Here is an 18,546-nt window from a genome sequence, read left to right as displayed (position 1 = left end):
AGCAGGAAGAAAGCATTATTGTTTTACTGTTTTCTTATGCAGTAGGGTTATTTGTAGACTGCAAATTCTAGTGCTTTTAATTCATATATTCATGGTAGTTCTACTTAATAGCTACCATAAGCTATATCGGCGTTGCGTATAAACACAAAATCGTGAAATCTCATCGTGTTGCCTTTCTAGTGGTTCAACGTTACTGTATATGTATGTTTTTTAATATTTCAGTTGTTACTACTGACCGTTTCATTATTATCTTTAATTCTTCTAAATCGTTTATGCAACTGCTTCCTAGAATATGAAACTAAATAAACCTATATTTGACATTCTCTTTATGTTGAAAGATCTAATGTACTTTTTTTTTCCAGAAAAATTGAAAAAGAAGAATGTTAAATGCTCTAATATTTCTGCGAAAGATGAAGAAAATGCCTCAGAAGCAATGTCAGTATCTTTGGAACATAGATCTAGTGGTGATGGTCTCGTGACACAAACTGGGGTGTCGCAGGATCATATTAACAGGTACAGAAGGAGCCGCAACATCGGTTCTCAGCGCACGGGTGTAGGACGATATATTAAAAGTAAAGTGAAAACGTGTTGTTCAAGTTCTGGTGAAGATAGCAACAAACATAACTTACATATTGCGTGTGATACAAACGAAGATTCTAAACCGACTGTGAAGTGCAGCAATGTATGCAGTGTGGATTATGCAAGTGTAGATTGCGAAAGAACTGATGAATCTGGCAGTGTATATGAAGATACGTCAGTGGAATTAGAAAATGCAAACGCTACTGCGGGGGAGGAAACTTCAACACGTGTTGTTGAAAATGGAACTGGTCGTCCTGAAATTAATAAGGGAGTTGAGTGGGAACACAATGTTTGGACAGTTGCAGGTAAGGAACTGAGGACTTACGCCCGGCATAGAAAAAGAAATAAAACATCAAAGAAGGCACGTGAAAGAACTGAGTGCGTCAGTGAAATTTACAGTGTAGAACCAGTTCCTGAACAGTGTACCAAAATTCGTGTTAAGAAAAAGGCTGTAAAATGTAATACGAATGATTCACAACAAAATAATTCTTCTGCGGAAGACCGAAAAGTTTCTTGTGCTTTAAACAATGAAGTACCAAAAGAAGTAGATGCTTGTGTTCCTAATAATCACGAAGAATCTGGTAAGATAAAGTCTGTCAATCTTGACGACTTGAAACGGTTAATTATGTCATGTGAAACTCAGGGATCTTCAACAATTTCGTTCGATTTGTTAGCAAATTATTTTCAGGAGGTATCAAAAAACACAATGCCAATTCAATCATCTAGCAATACACAGAAGTTTCCTGAAAGCGTGACAAAAGTAAATTCTGAGCCGAAATATATGCATAAGGAAATTCAGGGAAAATGTAAGAAGAGGGTGAAGAGACGTAGAAACTCATATGAGAATGCAGAAGAGCCTGTAAATAACACAGCAAATGTAAAGGAAATCAAATTAGGAAATGACCAAGATGTTTCTCCAAGAAAAAAGAGACGTCGTAACAGTGAACCGTCTATCACATCAAGTAACACATCCATTGAAGAGAAGTGTATGAATTTGAGTAGTATGTCCGGGGCATCCGGAAATGTGGACGCATTAAGTAGTGATCATTGTAAGACACCTAGTCGCAAATCAAGAGAAAAATTATCATTTAAGCAACGTAAAGAGAGCAAAAGCTTATTTCACTCTGAAAAACCAGATCATGAAACTGCACCAATAGCGGTTGTGGCAACCTGCTCATCAACCCATGAAGAATCTATTAATAACACGGCGACGGTAAAAGAAACCAAGAATGTTAGTTCCAGTGAGTTAAATAACATATCCGTTGAGAAGAAGTGTGTAGATTTAAATGCAGTGTCTTCCCAGGAATCCGAAAACGACCGAACAATAAGTAATGATCATTCTGAGACTCGTAATAGAAAACCGAAAAAATTACCAGTCAAACAAACTAAAAGGAGCAGAAGTTCACCGCAGTACCAAAGGCAAGCTCGTGAAACTGGAGAAAAATATTCAGTTACTTACGATAACATGAAGACTGTAAACGTAATAAAGCCAGGGAATGACAAGAGTGTTAGTACTGCGATAAATATTGCTCCAAGAAAAGAAGTACTAATAAATAACAAATTTTCTAACATATTAAGTGAAAGAAATACCGAAACTATTAAGAAATGTGGAGATTTAAGTGCAGTGTCTTCTCGGAAATCTAAAACTGACCAAACGGTAAAAAGTGATCATTCTAAAACTTCAAATAGAAAATCAAAACAGAAATTATCGGTTAAACAAGCTAGAAAGAAGAGAAGTTCACCTCATTACCAAACATCAACTCATGAAACTGGTAATGATATGGAAGAAATATGTGAATCGATAAATACAGCTGTGAACGAAATTGTGTCAAGGAATAATGGAATCGTTAGTACTACTGAAGTTGCTTCTTCAAGGAAGAAAGTGCGTCATAACAGTGAGCCTTGTAATATATCAAGCGGAATAAGAAACTCGTCTTTAGAAGAGACATGTATAGATTTGAATAAAATGTGTTCCTGGAAATCAGAAAGTGAGGCACTAAATTACGAACATTCAAAGACTCCTAAACAAGAGTTGAAACAAAACTTACTTGCTGAACAAACTAAAGGAAGAAAATGCCGAAAATCACCCAGGAAAACTGAAGTTACTGTAAAGAAAATATGTTCAGTAACTGATAATAAATCTATAAAGAATATGGCAACTATAAATAAGTCGGGAAATGACAATGATATTAGTTTTAGTGTAGGTATTCCTTCTTCAAGAGATAAATTACAGGCTAACAGCGAATCTAAAACATCAGGTGAAATATACAACTCATTTGTTGAAAGGACATGTATCGATTCAAGTAAAGTGAGTTCTTGTGAATCAGAAAGTCCTGAGATATTACGTTGTGTTCAACTTATGAGAATCAATAAGAATTCAACTCCTAGTCAAAAGCCAAAACAAAAATTACTAGCTAGACAGACTAAAGAAAGAAAATGTTCAACTCGTTATCGAAAATCGCCCCACGAAATTAGTTCAAATAACACGACACCAGTAAATGAAATGAAGTCAGGAAGTGAGAAAGATATTAGTTCTGGTGGAGATATTTCTTCTTCAAGAGAAGAATTGCTTAGTAACAGTGAATCTTCTAACACATCAAATGAAGTAAAGAACATACCTGCGGAAGAGATGTGTATTGATTCGAGTCAAATATATCCTTGTGAATCAGGAAGTAAGAAGATATTAAATAATGGTAATTCTAAGACACCTAGTAAGGAGTCAAAACAGAAACAAACTAAAGGCAAAAAATGTTCGTCTCTTGTAGATTTGAATGAAGTGTTTTCCCTAGAATATGAAAATCACCAAATATTAAGTAGTAATAATTCTAAGACCCCTAGTAGAAAATCAACAACTGTTGAATCTATAAATAACATAATTGTAAACGAAATTGTGTCAGGGAATAACAAAATCGTTAGTACCACTGTAAATACATCTCCGTCAGAAAAGAAATTACGTCGTAACAGTGAATCTTCTAACGCAAGTCTGATAAGGAACTCATCTGTAGAAGACACACATATGGGTTGGAATAAAAAGTGTTCTTGGAAATCAGAGAGTAAGGAGAAATTAAGCCATCAACATTCTAAGACACCTCATCAAGAGTCAAAACAGCAGTTACCAGATAAACAAACTAAAGATAGGAAATGTTCATCTCGCTGCAGAAAAACGCCCCGCAAAACTCCTGTATTTGGAGAAGCAACTGGTCACGGAATATATAATGACTCTACAAATGAAATTGTAACGGGAAATGTTAAGGACGTTAGATTCGCTTTAGATATTTCCTCTTCAGGAAAAGAAGTAGATCGCAACAGTGAATTTTCTTCGTCATCAAATGAAATAAGGAACACATCTGGTGAAGAAGCTTGTAGGAACTCGAGCAAGACGTGTTCCTCGGAATCAGAAAGTACGAAATCATTAAGTGGAGATGATTCTAAGACTTCTAGTCGATCGAAACAAAAATTACCAGTTAAAGAAACCAAAAATAGCGAACGTTCATCTCACTGTCAAAAATTATCCAGCGAAGCAGGCAGTCCTGTTGTGCTGGAAATAAATTGTTCACTGCCCCAGGAAAATGTAAGTCAGAAAGAATTAGATAGAAACAATTATGACAAAATTTCTGAAACGGCAAAAAACTGTACTTCAGAAACTTACTTGGAATTAGATAAATTAACTCCTCGAGAATCTGATAGACAGAAAACACTTATTGGATCCAGTTCCACACCTCATAGTCAAATCTCAATAATTAAATCTCATCGTGAAGTAATTAATAGAAGAACTGAATCTCATAATCAACCATCTAGTTTGATAGTAAATTTTAAATGGGATAAAAGAAATGTAACTTCAAAGATAAGTGCTGGTACTAAATCTCCAAAGAACTCTAAAGATAATGGAGATGGGAAGGTGAATAAAAACAAATTGGATAAAACCCTTCAAGGATGTGTCACAAACGATGGACTTACGTCTACATCAGTCGAATTAAGAGATTCCTCTGTTTCAATTAAAAACAGTCAATTTAATAAACTGCCTTCTCAGAATCCTGATGTAAGTTCACCTGATGAGGAATTTTCTGTCCAATTCTTAACAGTTAAACCAATCAATCAAATCGTTAACAGTGACAAGAGTACAACAAATGTTGATAGCGCTACAGGTCATTTTCCCGTCGACTTTCAGAATGGTGGAAATGCGGAAGTGGCTGAGAAAAGCCCAGTTAAAGAAAAAACGCTCGTAGCTTCTACAGAAAATTCATCTTTACCAGAAATGAATGTACTTAATTACACGAACGTAAAGACATCGAATAGAACACAAGTGAAGATCGTTCCACAACCATGTATCAAGTTAAAGAAGTTATCTGATCGAGAGATAGCAATATGGACTGAACAAACGTCAACTGAAAATATTTTACACGACTCATCAGAGTCACTTGCGTCTCCTAGCGGCCATATATCACCAGTTGCAGACAAAGTAAGAAATGGGGACAAAGTGTTATCAGTAGTCAGTCTGCTTCCAGTACAAGATAAATCAGTAGATCAGGAATTGGAAACAACACAGATATCTGATGCAAATACATCGAGTCAGTCGGTAGTAAATAAAGACCTTTCGACAGTGGAAGATACGACAATGAAGCCAAACATCAATTTTCCTCTGTTGCAACGAATGAATATTAAGGAAGGGGAACATAGAAAAGGTACGAACCGCGACACAGTAGACAAAATCTGTGAAAAAGGAAAGTTAAAAGGTTTAGCTGGGTTTATACGGAAAAAAAAGGCGCACTCTTCCGTAGCATCCGTTTGTCCGAAAACTCCTGATGGATGTAGCAATCGTGATGTAAGTGAGAAGGTGAGAAATATTGAAACCAATGCAGAAACACACCCAATTAATAATAGAACCGTGATGCCGTTATCTCAAATGAGTTTGCCCGTTACAAGTACTCCTATTGGGAACAATTTGAAGAAATCTACATGTGATCTTGAATGTGCGAATACTGAGTACACATCTCCATTCGGCAATATATCTAATATAAGTACCTCAGAAAAATTTTTATCTGTACAGCATTCTAATATTTCTTGTGCATTGAATAGTACTGAAAAAATAGATACAGTTAATGCTGATAATATAATTAGAATACAGTGTGAAATGCCTCCTAAAAAACGATTTAAGTTTATGTTAACCAATGCCACCAACGAGGCTAGCGATAAAAGTAGTGGTGATAATGTGAAAAATTCTAGTACTGAACTGAAACCGGACAATGCTCATAACAAACCAGTTCTTAAGAAAATAATGGAAAAATACGCCAATGAAATAGTTCAACAGAATTATGAAAGAGATTCGGTAGAAGAAAGCAAACGAGTGAGTCCTGAACCATCTCAAATGACCGACAAGCATGTCAATGCTGAAAAAGGCTCAGATGGTAAGCGTAAGATATTGATTCACAATTATGTATCAAGTAAAAAGACACTAGGAACATCACTAATGAGGTCATTATCACCAAGTAGTGTTATCAGGAAAGGAAATACCGTGTCTGTTGAGGGAATTGCACCATTACTGTCAAAAACAGCCATAAAAGCGAAAAATAATTCGAAAGGTGTGAATCAAGACTCTGCACCTTTGGTATCTCAAATGTCGAAAAATAACGATTCTCCATTTAAATTACCACTGAAAATAGTTAGGCCCCGTAACAAACTAAATGAGCTAGTTCAATCACCTGGGCGTGCTATCACTCAAAGCAAAAATAATGCGTGTAGTTCACCAAAGGATAAAGATAATAAAAATGAAACAGAATTATCACCACCAAACACTGAGAAACCAGGATCAACATCTCCTTTGCAAAAACAGCATATAAGTAGTGACTTTTCTCCTGGTAAAAAACAAAGAAATGTGATAACGTTTGGTGATTCTGCACTAAAGGAACAGTCTGTCATACGACCATCTTTTATGACTAACAAAACGAGTTCTCCATATGGTAGTGAGATAAGAGAGGCTAAGAGTACCAGCTCCCCTAAATATCAAGAGTTTACAGATTTGAGGGGAAAATTAAATCAGATAAGAAATAGAGCACGAATCTCATCTAGTCCAGACAATACTAACTTGTCCATCGAAACATTAAATAACGTCACAGGGAACTTACAACAGTCAGATGCGGAAGAAGAGAACCACCAACCATATGTAGAGGGTGAAGACCATACTTTACAGTCTGGATACAATATTCATAAACCAAGATTCTTAAATACAGGTGTGTGGAACAATTTAGATGAAGATGAGAGTGATGATGATGATATCTTAGAAGTAATGCAGGAAACAAGATCATTATATGCGTAAGTATAACTATTTTTTTTTTTTTTGACACCTTAAATTTTCTAGTTGAAGATTGATTAGGACAAATGTAATTCATTATAGAATAAGGGCATTGCAATTTCATCATCGTAAAACTGATGGATAGTTGTTACCAGTAAGCCTCATCGACTTTTTTTTTTTAAATATATATTATATTATATATATATATTATATTATCACGGATATGGATAAACATAAATTCTCTCTCTAGCTCTTATGAATCGCTTTACTCTGTATTTCTTTTCTCGAGCTTATTTTTCACAATATTTTGTTTTTGCGTAATTCGAAGTTCTATAAATTTTGAAACAGTCTTAAAATATTTCTTCTTCTTCTAGGTTCCTGTTTATTCAGTGTAGCTCAATAATTACTAGAAATAGGATATTTGTATGTATAGTATAAAATAACATATTTTCACGATCACGCTGGGGACACGATGGTTTAGTGGTAGAGCGCTTACCTCTGATGCGGGATTCCTGGTTCGATCCCAGCCCCAAGTAAGTTTGTGGTGGACAACATTGTGTCCGTGGATTTTCTCGGGGTCTTCCCGTTTCCTCCTATAATTTCATTCCATCAGTTCTTTAATCATCATTCACTTAATTTAATTATCCATCTGTCTTAGCCTAAAGGGCATAATCGTGAGACGTTAAACTGAAAAAGTTCATTTCATTTTTCTAACAATCACGCATAGGAGAATTTAGTATAGGGCTTATTAAGAACATGTGAGTGGCCAAATATTTTTGAACATTACTTAACTATATATATTAGGGTTCCCTTATTTTGGGTAATTTCGTGTTGCGAAACGCACACCCTCCAAATTCGGAAAGTACGAGGGTCATTCGGAAAGTAAAGAACGTTTTTGTATAAACACTTTAATAACTGATATACAAAGGCGAAATTTGTGTTACATACTATGTGATACTTAAGTTACTTTTCGACATAGTCGCCGTGTAAATTTAAACAATTGTCATACCGTGGTACAAGTTTTTCTATACCTTCGGCATACACAGTTGCCGCCAAACTGTTGAACCAATCACTAACAGCTTCCTTAAGTTCTTGAAATTTCAGGAAAGAATTCGTGCAGCCCATCAATAGTGAATCGCCTATCCTCTTGAATTTTCCGCTCAATTCTTCCTTTGAGTTCGTCAGTCACAACAGAAGGCCGGCCCGAGCGTTCCTCATCGTGCACATTCGTCCGTCCGTCATTAAACATAATGCACCACTTACGAACTGATGCTTCAGTCATTACATTTCCATACACCTCAGTTATTTGTCTATAAATTTCTATCGGACGCACTTTTCTTGCATTCAAAAATCTTATCACACTACGAACCTCACACTTGGCGGGATCAGTAATTGTATCGCACATTTTACAGTCGCACAGCGAAGCAATAACGGACCGTAGCGGATCGCAGCTGGTGCCAGACTGAGGCTAAAGCATGCCCAGGTCAATAACCCAGCGGCAGCGGGGATGGGGGAACACGCGCACGCGCTAGCGCAAAACGTTCTTTACTTTCCGAATGACCCTCGTATTTTATGTGACCCTAAACACGCATTGGTGAGGTATTAGCTCTCTACGCGAACGTTAACCCGTGCCGACTTGACGACAAAGTCATGAAATTTACGTTTCCACCTTATAATATAATTTAGAATTTCCAACCGTGATAACAGAGAAACTAAAAGAGACAGAGAGAAACGAAACTTTGCCCGAAGCAAATAGAGAAAGGACGACATCTGTCCGTATATTAACATCATCACCGGATGAACAGTGTTGTCAACCCAAGAGAAAGTTATGTTTTTGTAAATTGAATGACCTAAATTGAATATCATGTTTGGAAACAACAATGAAAACAAAGACAAAAGGGATGGTAAACGTAGATCAGTGTTGCAGACTTTTCGAGAAATAACGTGAAACATGTGCTGAATGCAAGCATGCATGTGTTATATGCACAGTTAGCGTATATAGGAAGTGAGGTACTAACGTTTTGTACACCTTAAATTAAATAGTAATAAGAACTGTTTACTCTGACTCTAGATCTAGAAGGGTTCGCGGAACAGTGTTGCCATCAACGGAAGAAAAATGTTGATTTTTGGATAGGGTACAATAACTGGGAAAAGGACATTAGCTTTGTGTGGTTTAAAACCTATAATGCAAGGCCGTAGAGCATGAGGAATAGTACCGTGGTTATGCGAGATCGATAAGTCACGTACTGACTGAGATATTCGTTATCTTTTTAAAGCTTAGAAGTAAGATTCGTAAAAGATGGCAACGCTGCACAGTATGTTCGAATTCTAACAACCTGGTTAAAATATGAAAACAGCGTGCAATTTGCATGGGTTTATATACCCGTGGGTTTTCGAGATCACTGATAACGATAATGACGTCAAGAGTAAAAAACCGCCGCTGTGCAGCGTTTCCATCTTTTCCGAATCTTACTTCTCAGCTTTAAGAAGATAACGAATATATCTGTCAGTACGTGGCTTATCGATCTCACATAACCATGGTACTACTCCTTATGCTCTACCTCCTAGCATTATAGGTTTTATACCATACAGCACTTGTGGCCTTTTCCGAGTTATTGTAGGTTTTCCAAACTCAACTTTTCTCTTCTGTTTACGGCAATACTGTTCCGAGGACCTTTCTAGACTTGGAGTCAGCGTAATTTAAGGTGTACAAAACGTTAGTATCTCACTTCCTATATGCGCTAACTGTGCATATAGCACATGCATGCCTGCATTCAACACATGTTTCATGTTATTTCTTGAAAAGTTTGCAACACTGATCTACGTTTACCATCTCTTTTGTCTTTATTTTCATTGTTGCTTTTGTAATCGTTATTTACGTCGTGGTTCGGAGTGACTTTTATTTCTCATATATTCCCCCTTTTCCTTAGTTGTGATTCCCAGTTACACTACGACGATTCTGATTACTGCCCATGCCTACAATTTCAACTTGCGATGACTGGGAGCACGGCAGATGAGAATGTAGACAACGTAAAATTTTTTGTTAAGCTACACAGATAATAGAGTTGAATGTTAAATATATAACAAATGACAAAATGACTTTTTGTAGAAAGAATGTAATATTACTGTATAAGCACAAGTATTACATGCATTTACGTTTCAAATACATTTACAATTAATGATTCAGTATTAATAACGCGGTGGCTTGGTGGCTTAAATAGCGGATAACGTGGTGGCTTAAAATGGTAAGTAACTCACGTGTTTCTTCGGCTAGCCTGTCGAAGTTGCTCCTCCGATGTCCTGTATTCGAATATACACGCTGTTTCTGGAGTTAAAGTCCTAGGTTTGAGTCCCGACTGTTGCTTCCTTGATGAGTATCCAAGCTGGCGCTACAAGTGAGATTTTTAGTCCATAATCCCAAACGAATCGGACCTCGTGGTTTCACTTTAGTCGTAATGAACAATAAACTCGACTTATTCGTCACATTAAAACGTCTCGCAGATAAAACTGTTACTTGGTCACATTCAAAACACTTTGCAATTAAATTGTTAGTCACCTTTTTTTTTTAATTAATTACGTCTTTGCATCCACCTCACGGAGGGATAGCTCACACGCTTGGAGACAAGGTGCGTACGGTACGTAACTTCAGGCAGCGTGGACGCTGCTCTCGAGTAGGTACTGGCTGCCTCACCTAACACAGGCAGCGAGAAGGTAGTGTACACGAAGGGTGTCGAAACACTGAAGCTTTTCCTAGTTAGCTGCTTCGTATGAATGCTTGAGACGGGATTTTCCCGTTTATGACGTTTACTGTTGAGTCTAAGCTCTTTGGCTGAAGAGATGAGGATGCTTTGAATTAACAAATCAAAAATGAACGGTAACAAGACGAAGGTGTTATTGTAACTTTCCCGTTTTTCCGGACTGAGAGCGTTCACAAAGGAAATCATTGTCTCTGCGTCTTATGTCCATATTTGGTTACGAAATCTAGCTCTGGCTTACCAACACAAACGAAGAGACATATCAAAGCAATGAGAGGAGAGTTTCTAGAACATTTGGATCTATACGAGGGTTGGTTAATAAAGTTCAGAATAAATCTATTTTCCCAATGTTTCTTTTAAATCGCAAAAATGAGCTGTAGGATGGTGACACTTTTAATGATGATATCCAATTTAGGTCATTCAATTTACAAAAACACAACTTTCTCTTGGGTTGGCAACACTGTTCATCCGGTGATGTTAATACACGGGCAGATGTCGTCCTTTCTGTAGTTGCTTCGTGCAAAGTTTCGTTTCTCTGTCTCTTTTAGTTTCTCTGTTATCACGGTTGGAAACTCTAAATATTACGAGGTGGAAACGTAAATTTCATGATTTTGTCGTCAAGTCGGCACGGGTTAACATTCTCGTAGAGAGCTAATATTTCACCAATGCGTGTTTAGGGTCACATAAAATATATTTGAGGGGTGTGCGTTTCGCAACACGAAATTACCCAAAATAAGGGACATCCTAATATATATGTATGTATGTACACACTGTTTCAAAAAGAATATACGTATTTCAGATGCATATATTTATTAAACTTTAAGACATACGAATATGAAATTTTACACACATTTATGAATCTCTCAAGTTCAAATTACAGATGTTCAATATGTCCTCCATCAGCGACACGAACAATATCACATCGATACTCAAATTCCTCCCATACTCGGGCAAGGATGTCCTGCGTCACTGATGTTATGGCAGTACGGATCCGGTTCTTCAACTTTTCCAGGTCCTGTAACGAAACCCCACAGGAAGAAGTCACAGGGTGGCAAGTCCTGTGACCGTGGAGGCCAGCTGAGACATGCTAAGTCGCCAGCTCCTTGACGACCAATCCAACGGTTCGGTAGAGTTTCATTCAGATATTCACGCACTTTGCGATTTCAGTGAGGTGGTGCCCCGTCTTGTTGAAAAATGAAGTTGTCTTCGCGCAGCCTCGGAAATAACCAGTTTTGTAACATAGCGAGATACTGCTGACTGTTAACCATGTTTCCATTAAAGAAGAATGGCCGTAAACAGATAATCGGGATATTGCACAAAACACATTGACTTTGGGCGAATCTCATAAATGTTCAGTGACTGCATTTGGGTTCTGTAGGCCCCAAATTCGAACATTTTGTTTGTTTACCTGACCACTAACACGGAAAGTCGCTTCATCACTGAACACGATGTGTTGTGCAAAAGTGTTATCATTGTCAATAGCATCCAGAATCTCGTTACAAAATGCCACACGTTTGCGTTTGTCATCAGGACGCAGAGCTTGTAACAACTGTAACTTGTACGGCTTCATAGCCAACCGACGTCCCAAAATACGCCAAATTGTTGTTATCGGCACTTGTAACTTCTGACTGGCACGACGAGTTGATTTTGAAGGACTACTTTGGAAAGCAATTTGAATTCATGCAACATTTTCTTCAGGAACACGAGGGCGGCCAGGACTCTTTCTTTACATACACATCCTGTATCTACAAACTCGATACCATCTGCGAATGTTCCACCCATTCGGAGGATCAATTTGGTACCTCAACCTGAAACGTCTTTGTACTGTAATCACGGAATTGCACTTCGCAAACTCGAGAACACAAAATGATTTCTGCTGCGGAGTAGCCATTTTAAACATATGAAGGATACAAAGCAAAAGAGAAGACAACTGACATCTAGCGGCTATTAATATAAACTAGACTATGTATTCGTTTCTTCAATAGCCGAGCCGAGGCGCAGCGATCGATAGTTTGAACAAAATAATTCTTCGTAATACGTATATTTTTTTTGAAACTGTATATATATATATATGTATGTATGTAATATATGTATGTATGTATGCAAGTATGCAATGTACGTATGTATGTATAGGGTACTGTCCCAGTAATTGACAGTGTACCAGTAATTGACACTGTCGTCTTTTTCTCGCCACAACAAGACTGTGGGGCTAAGTACGAGCAAATGCTGTCACCTTTTATTCTTTTGTAGTGTTGTCAATCCTACACTACTGGTAATATTTGCCACTCGGTAGTAGTACTTCAAAAGTAGCAGAACATTGATGGAAAGTGAGAAGTGAACTGTTTTCTTTTTTTTCAGACTTCTAGTAACGGTTTATCTTAAGGTAGGTTGTTTCTGTATCCGGTGCATATCAAATAGATCATAATAAAAACTGAGGAGTTGAAGATGTTTTGAGGTAATTGAAGGACTAATAGATCATACTAAACCGATATATATAGCTTTTTGAAAGTAAAACCAAGTTTTCAGGGGAGTGTCAATTATTGGTCACAGGTTATCTGCAATAACCAGTAATTGACATCCCCTGTCAATTACTGGTGATTTGCCTAAGCTCAATAAATATCAATAGAAATTTGTATACCGCGTATTTCCTTGGAGTTAGGTTGACTGATAAAGTTAAAAACATTATTTCTTATAAAATCCCAGTAGTTGACAGGGGGTGTCAAGTACTAGATCAAGGAGTGTCAATTACTAGGCTACTGCAGAAGAATTGTACGAACTATTTACCAAGGCACACCTGAGTTGTTAGTGTGATTTGTTATAATTCGAAAGGTCCTGGGTTGACACCTTTGTGATTAACAGAGAACCGACCTTGCTTTTTAAATTTTTTCTGGAAGTGGTAAATACCTCTTGGTACGGGGTTATGTCCTCCTACGTCTTTTTCTTCATTTTTCTTTGTTTGAGCGTTAAGTGTGACTTTTAAGCAAGTGCCTTCCCTTAATCTGCATTACTATTACTTGGCAAGTTGCCACGGGTAGAGTAGCCTACAGTAACCATTAAGTTAAAAAAAAAAAAAAAAAAAGCTATGCATACTGTAAATGCTTTACACTGATTAAACTAAGGAAAGTTCCTACTTTGTTTCTTTACAATTGCCAACCATGGATATACCTAGAAGAAAGACGAAACCATTAAATGTAATTCCAGGTAAATCGAAACCTTTCTTCGAGTACTCAAAGTGCAATGTCAAAGGCAATCGCAACAGAGAGAGTAGAATGTCATGTGCTGTGCAACTGCAAGGAAACAGTTCGAGGTTCCTAGAACAACCTTATTAATACAAGTGTTCAGGAAGGACTCCAGAGGGTAGGAAAATGAGGCAACAGACAGTAGTTACTGAGAACGAAAAAAAACGTATTGTTGATTGGGTACTTTCGATTGCAAAGCGTGGTTTCCCGTTAACAAATGATGTTCTAGTAACAGTTCAGAAAATTGTCTTGAACTCTAAACGTCAAAATCCATTCACCAAAACCTGGCCCTCATTGGTATGAATCATTTATGGGGCGTCACCCCGAATTAGCTAAATGAATACCTGAGCAGCTCACAAGCCAGTGTGTGAATGTCTCCGAACAGCAAATTCGTAACTGGTGTAACGAAATACAACCATAAATGGAAGACAAAAAGCTGATTCAAGTTCTTCAGGGTTATTCTCGTGTTTTCAACTGCGACGAAGCCGCATTCCAGTTGAATCCAGAGACTATTAAAGTGATTGGACCACGAGGAGAAAAAAACAGGTATAACATAATTTACGGTTCAAATAAAGACTCCATCACCGTATTTCTAACTGTGTGTGCCAATGGTACTGTCCTGCCATTTATAGTGTTCCCGTATGCTCGCAATCCAGGTGAGTTGTGCAAAATGTGCCTGACGACTGGCCAATAAGAAAAATTTCGTCGGGATAAATGACTGGAGAACCCTTTTACGAATATATAACCAATGTGCCTCTGTAGACCCACATACCCTATGACGTGTGTAGCAGGACTGACAAAATAGACTCCAGTTGTGTATCCAGCGCAATGGAGGTCATATTGAGCATATGCTGTAATGCCGACTCTGACAAGAGTTCCAAACTTTAACAGGTCATAACTCCTACACAAATAAAGATTTCGCAAAACGGATTGCACAGGTGTATTCCCCAGAAAAAGCCAGTGTAAAATGATATTTGACATGACCCCCTCCACATTTCAAAAACGTAACCGAAATCCAAGATGGCCGCCGCTGTCGCCATAGCCTCTATAAGTTGTGGATCCACTTATAGACACCCCATACCAAACGACATTGTGATTCCTCACACCGTTTGACTTTTAGAAGTGTGTATCCAGACTTTTGCCTCATCCTGTATTTACCCATGGCTTCTTAGTCATAAAGTGAATTTTTCAGTAAATTTTTCTTTTTCTGTGCTATGAATATTTGTATTATTTCAGTATTAACATCCATTGTATACAACAATACTGTAATAGCTCTATTAGAGAAAGAAATAAACATATGTTTATGTAAATAAAAACTTATAAATCAGCTTGGAAAGTTGGTAGAAAATTATATGGTTCATTGGAATAAGATATTGAGAGATGTCAATTACTGGGTCACGATGTGTCAATTACTGGTGATTCTCGCAAATCACAGTGTCAATTTCTGGTACAATGAACAACCTTTCATATACATATATTAAAAATAATAATTATCAGTCTATTATTTTCATGGTGGTGTGTATGGACGAAGGAAGGATGCCTTCGTAACTAAACGAGAGATCAGTAAGACAGACCCATTTAAAGGGTGAAAAAACACGCAGTTTGTCAAAGACTGTTCTTATACTGTCAATTATTGGGACAGTTACCCTATATGTATGTATGTATGTAATGTATGTATGTATGTATGTATATATTATTTCTATTTACCATTTTGTCGGTATTCTTTCTTGTCACATTTGTTCTATTAGTCGATATATGTCTTTTTTCCTGAATATTGTAACATTCTGCTACTATTTCATCTTCTTCTCGTGAACTGTCGTTTCGTAGTTTTCTAATGGTTTTCTCCGTTCTTCTTTTGTTAGCTTATCCTCATCACCGTCGTTGTCAAAATTGTTTACCTCCTGGGGGCCGCGGTGGCTCACCGTTAGAGCGTTCACCTCTGGTGCTTGGGGTCCTTGGTTCGATCCCAGCTAGTTTCAAATGAGCTTTGTCGTGGACAAAGACCATGTGCGTGGGTTTTCTCGGAGTTCTCCCGTTTCCTTTCAGTTTCTTCATTCCACCATTTCATTCATTATTTCTTCATCACCATCTCCTTTAGCCTAGCCGGCATAACTATGGCTCGTAAAACTGAAAAATTTCATTTCATTTTTTGTTCACCTCCTGTCCTTTCCTCTCTGTGAAAATTTTAGAACTCTCAAAAGAGGAAAAATGAAAAACAATTATGTACCAATCAAAGAACAAGAAATTTGAAGAATTAGAAGTAACGAAGAGATACGCGACATAATCAAGAACCAGGATATAATTAAGTTTGTAAAATTGAATAGATTATAGTGGGTAGGATACATAGTAAAAAGAAAAAAAAAAAACGTAATGTAATGAAAGAAAAATTCAGTCCAATAAACGAGAAACAAGGGCGAAAACTAGATGGTTGAACGGTGTAGAAAGTGATTTAGAAATATCGATTGTCTGAAGATGGAAAGAAAAATGGAGAGATAGAGAAGACTGGAGGCAAATAGTGGAACAAACCAACCTCCCCCTCTTTCTAGGGCTGTAGGGCCGAATGATACGGTAAGGTAAGCTTGCAAAAACCGTTATTATCTATCTGATGATGAAAACCTAGTATATAAGTATATCATTCGACGTAGGGTACAGCTACATGTTCTATAGGCGTTGGCAGATACGGAGAAATCTCGTCCAGAATGTTGGTTGTCTATAAATACATAAAGAATAAGTAATCAGTCTTGTGCATCAATGTATATAAAACAGATAGGAAAATTATGATTTCAGACACACAAAGGAGAGAGATCGTACAGTGGATTTACTTTCTGTTCGATCAAACCAAGTTGAGATGTAGCAATGTTTGAAGAATCAATATTTCGAAGAATGAAAGCAGTGAATGATTACTCGATAACAATTATTCACGAGTAATGGAACTCTAATTATAAAAGATCATACTAATCTTTTTCTTTCTCGATTGTGATGAAAGTAACACATTTAACACATTTGATGCACAATTTGATAATCCATGATAAGTGTTACAGTTCTGTGACGAACACTTGATAATATATCATCTCAGGATACCACTCCCCTGAAATGATAAGAACGAAGTATGAAATCAGCACGTATCCTTCATTATTAATACACAGCCATACACAAAAAGTAAAAGTTCTGTGCATCGGACCCCATGGTATGGATTCGATGTATTTTGTTACATAGAATCCCAATTTAGAAACCCTAAGACGATTGACCGTGTCAACTTTGTTTTATGGGCGAAAAACGTATGTGCTGCCTTACGTATCAAAATTCGCTGAAGTTTTTCGCCCATAAAAAAGAATTGGCACGGTCGATCGTCTTGGGGTTTCGAAATTTAGATTGTGTGTGCCAAAATACATTGAGTACATACCCTAGGGTCCACTGCACAGAACTTGTATTTATTATTATTATTATTATTATTATTATTTGTGTGGCTGTGTATTTTTTTAAAACACTATTTAAGTTTTATGTATGGATACTTCATGCTCCTCAACACTTTATTTCGTACTCGATGCCCCCAACTAATACAATAGCAGGCACGAGAGTGTTGGTCTAATCTTTCGTGCAGGTTCTTTAAGTTTAACATTCCACAAGTATGCTCCGAGACGGAGAGAGATGAAGATGATTATGGTGAATTAAATGATGGGATGATAAAAGTGAAAGAAAGCAGGACAATCCCGAGAAACTCCCCTCTCCCCCCACAGTGTTGATTCACCACAATGCTCATTTGGCAGAAGCTTCCTTTAGTTATGTAGTTACAGTACAGTATACATGGAAATGATATAGAATGTTTTAAATTAAATAGTTGATTACATAGAGTACATTTATGGATAAAAGTGATATTTCTAAGAGATTAAATTATCAAGCTTTCGTCACAGCATTATATTAAGACCCTCTCTCTACTAGGCCCACTCCTGTTTTCCTTTTCTTTTCTTTTTTTTAACGTATAACAATGACTATGGTGACAAATTTCAAATAAGTGGGGATGAACTTAGTGAAGATCCTTGAAATGTAAATTACTGAAACTGTTTTTAAACACTGTACGTAATAAAAATTTTCATGTCTAGTAATTGACAAAGAAAGTAGAATCAAGAATCAAAGCATTGCATATATTCAGTAGACTTAATAGTCTATTTGTTACCCATTTACAGTGTATACTTTGACTAACTCAATCTTAAATGTTCTGGCGTATGTTAAGATGACAAGATTTCCGTCTCACTCACTTTAATCTTATTGCAAGTCCCTTCTTTATGTGTCTGTAGCAACCTTGAAGCAAGAAACAGACGTTGCGCAATTAGGCAACAAAAGTTATTGTTTTGCTGCGACGTTAGCTTTTTTTTAACGAAGGTTTCTCATATGAGTGAATCTTAGGTGTAACAGTGGGAAAATGTGCAGAAATTTCCAGCTCAGATGGTCACCAGTGTGGCGCGTGACGCGCTAAGTATAAGGTGACCTGTTATACCTCGTCACCAGATGAACAGTGAAACAAGGGAATCTGTGGAAGATGACGAACACCTATAGCTTTTGTTCGTTCAAATTCTTCTTAATTATTTTTTAAATCTCTCCTTATTCATCCACACGAGGTCTGATATTACTCTGTGAGTTGCATTTCTGTCGTTTAAAATGATATCCTAAACTTGGTCAGTCATTC

General features: G+C 37.1%; 1 protein-coding gene across 2 annotated transcripts in view; it reads left to right on the top strand.

Annotated features, from left to right (window-relative positions):
• The window catches only part of LOC145690164 (uncharacterized), a 165,102-nt gene that overhangs the window by 51,859 nt on the left and 94,697 nt on the right, over nucleotides 1-18,546 (top strand). For both annotated transcript variants that reach the window (XM_081764789.1, XM_081764799.1), the window contains one exon: nucleotides 363-6,888. In XM_081764789.1, the coding sequence (XP_081620915.1) occupies nucleotides 363-6,888 (6,526 nt within the window). The remainder of the gene's footprint in view (nucleotides 1-362; nucleotides 6,889-18,546) is intronic.

Source organism: Thermobia domestica, chromosome 1 (genome assembly GCF_964235325.1).
Source record: "Thermobia domestica chromosome 1, izTheDome1.hap1.1, whole genome shotgun sequence".
Classification (NCBI taxonomy): Eukaryota; Metazoa; Arthropoda; class Insecta; order Zygentoma; family Lepismatidae; genus Thermobia; species Thermobia domestica.
Note: the sequence above shows the minus strand (reverse complement) of the source record. Positions and strands in the feature narration are given on the sequence as shown.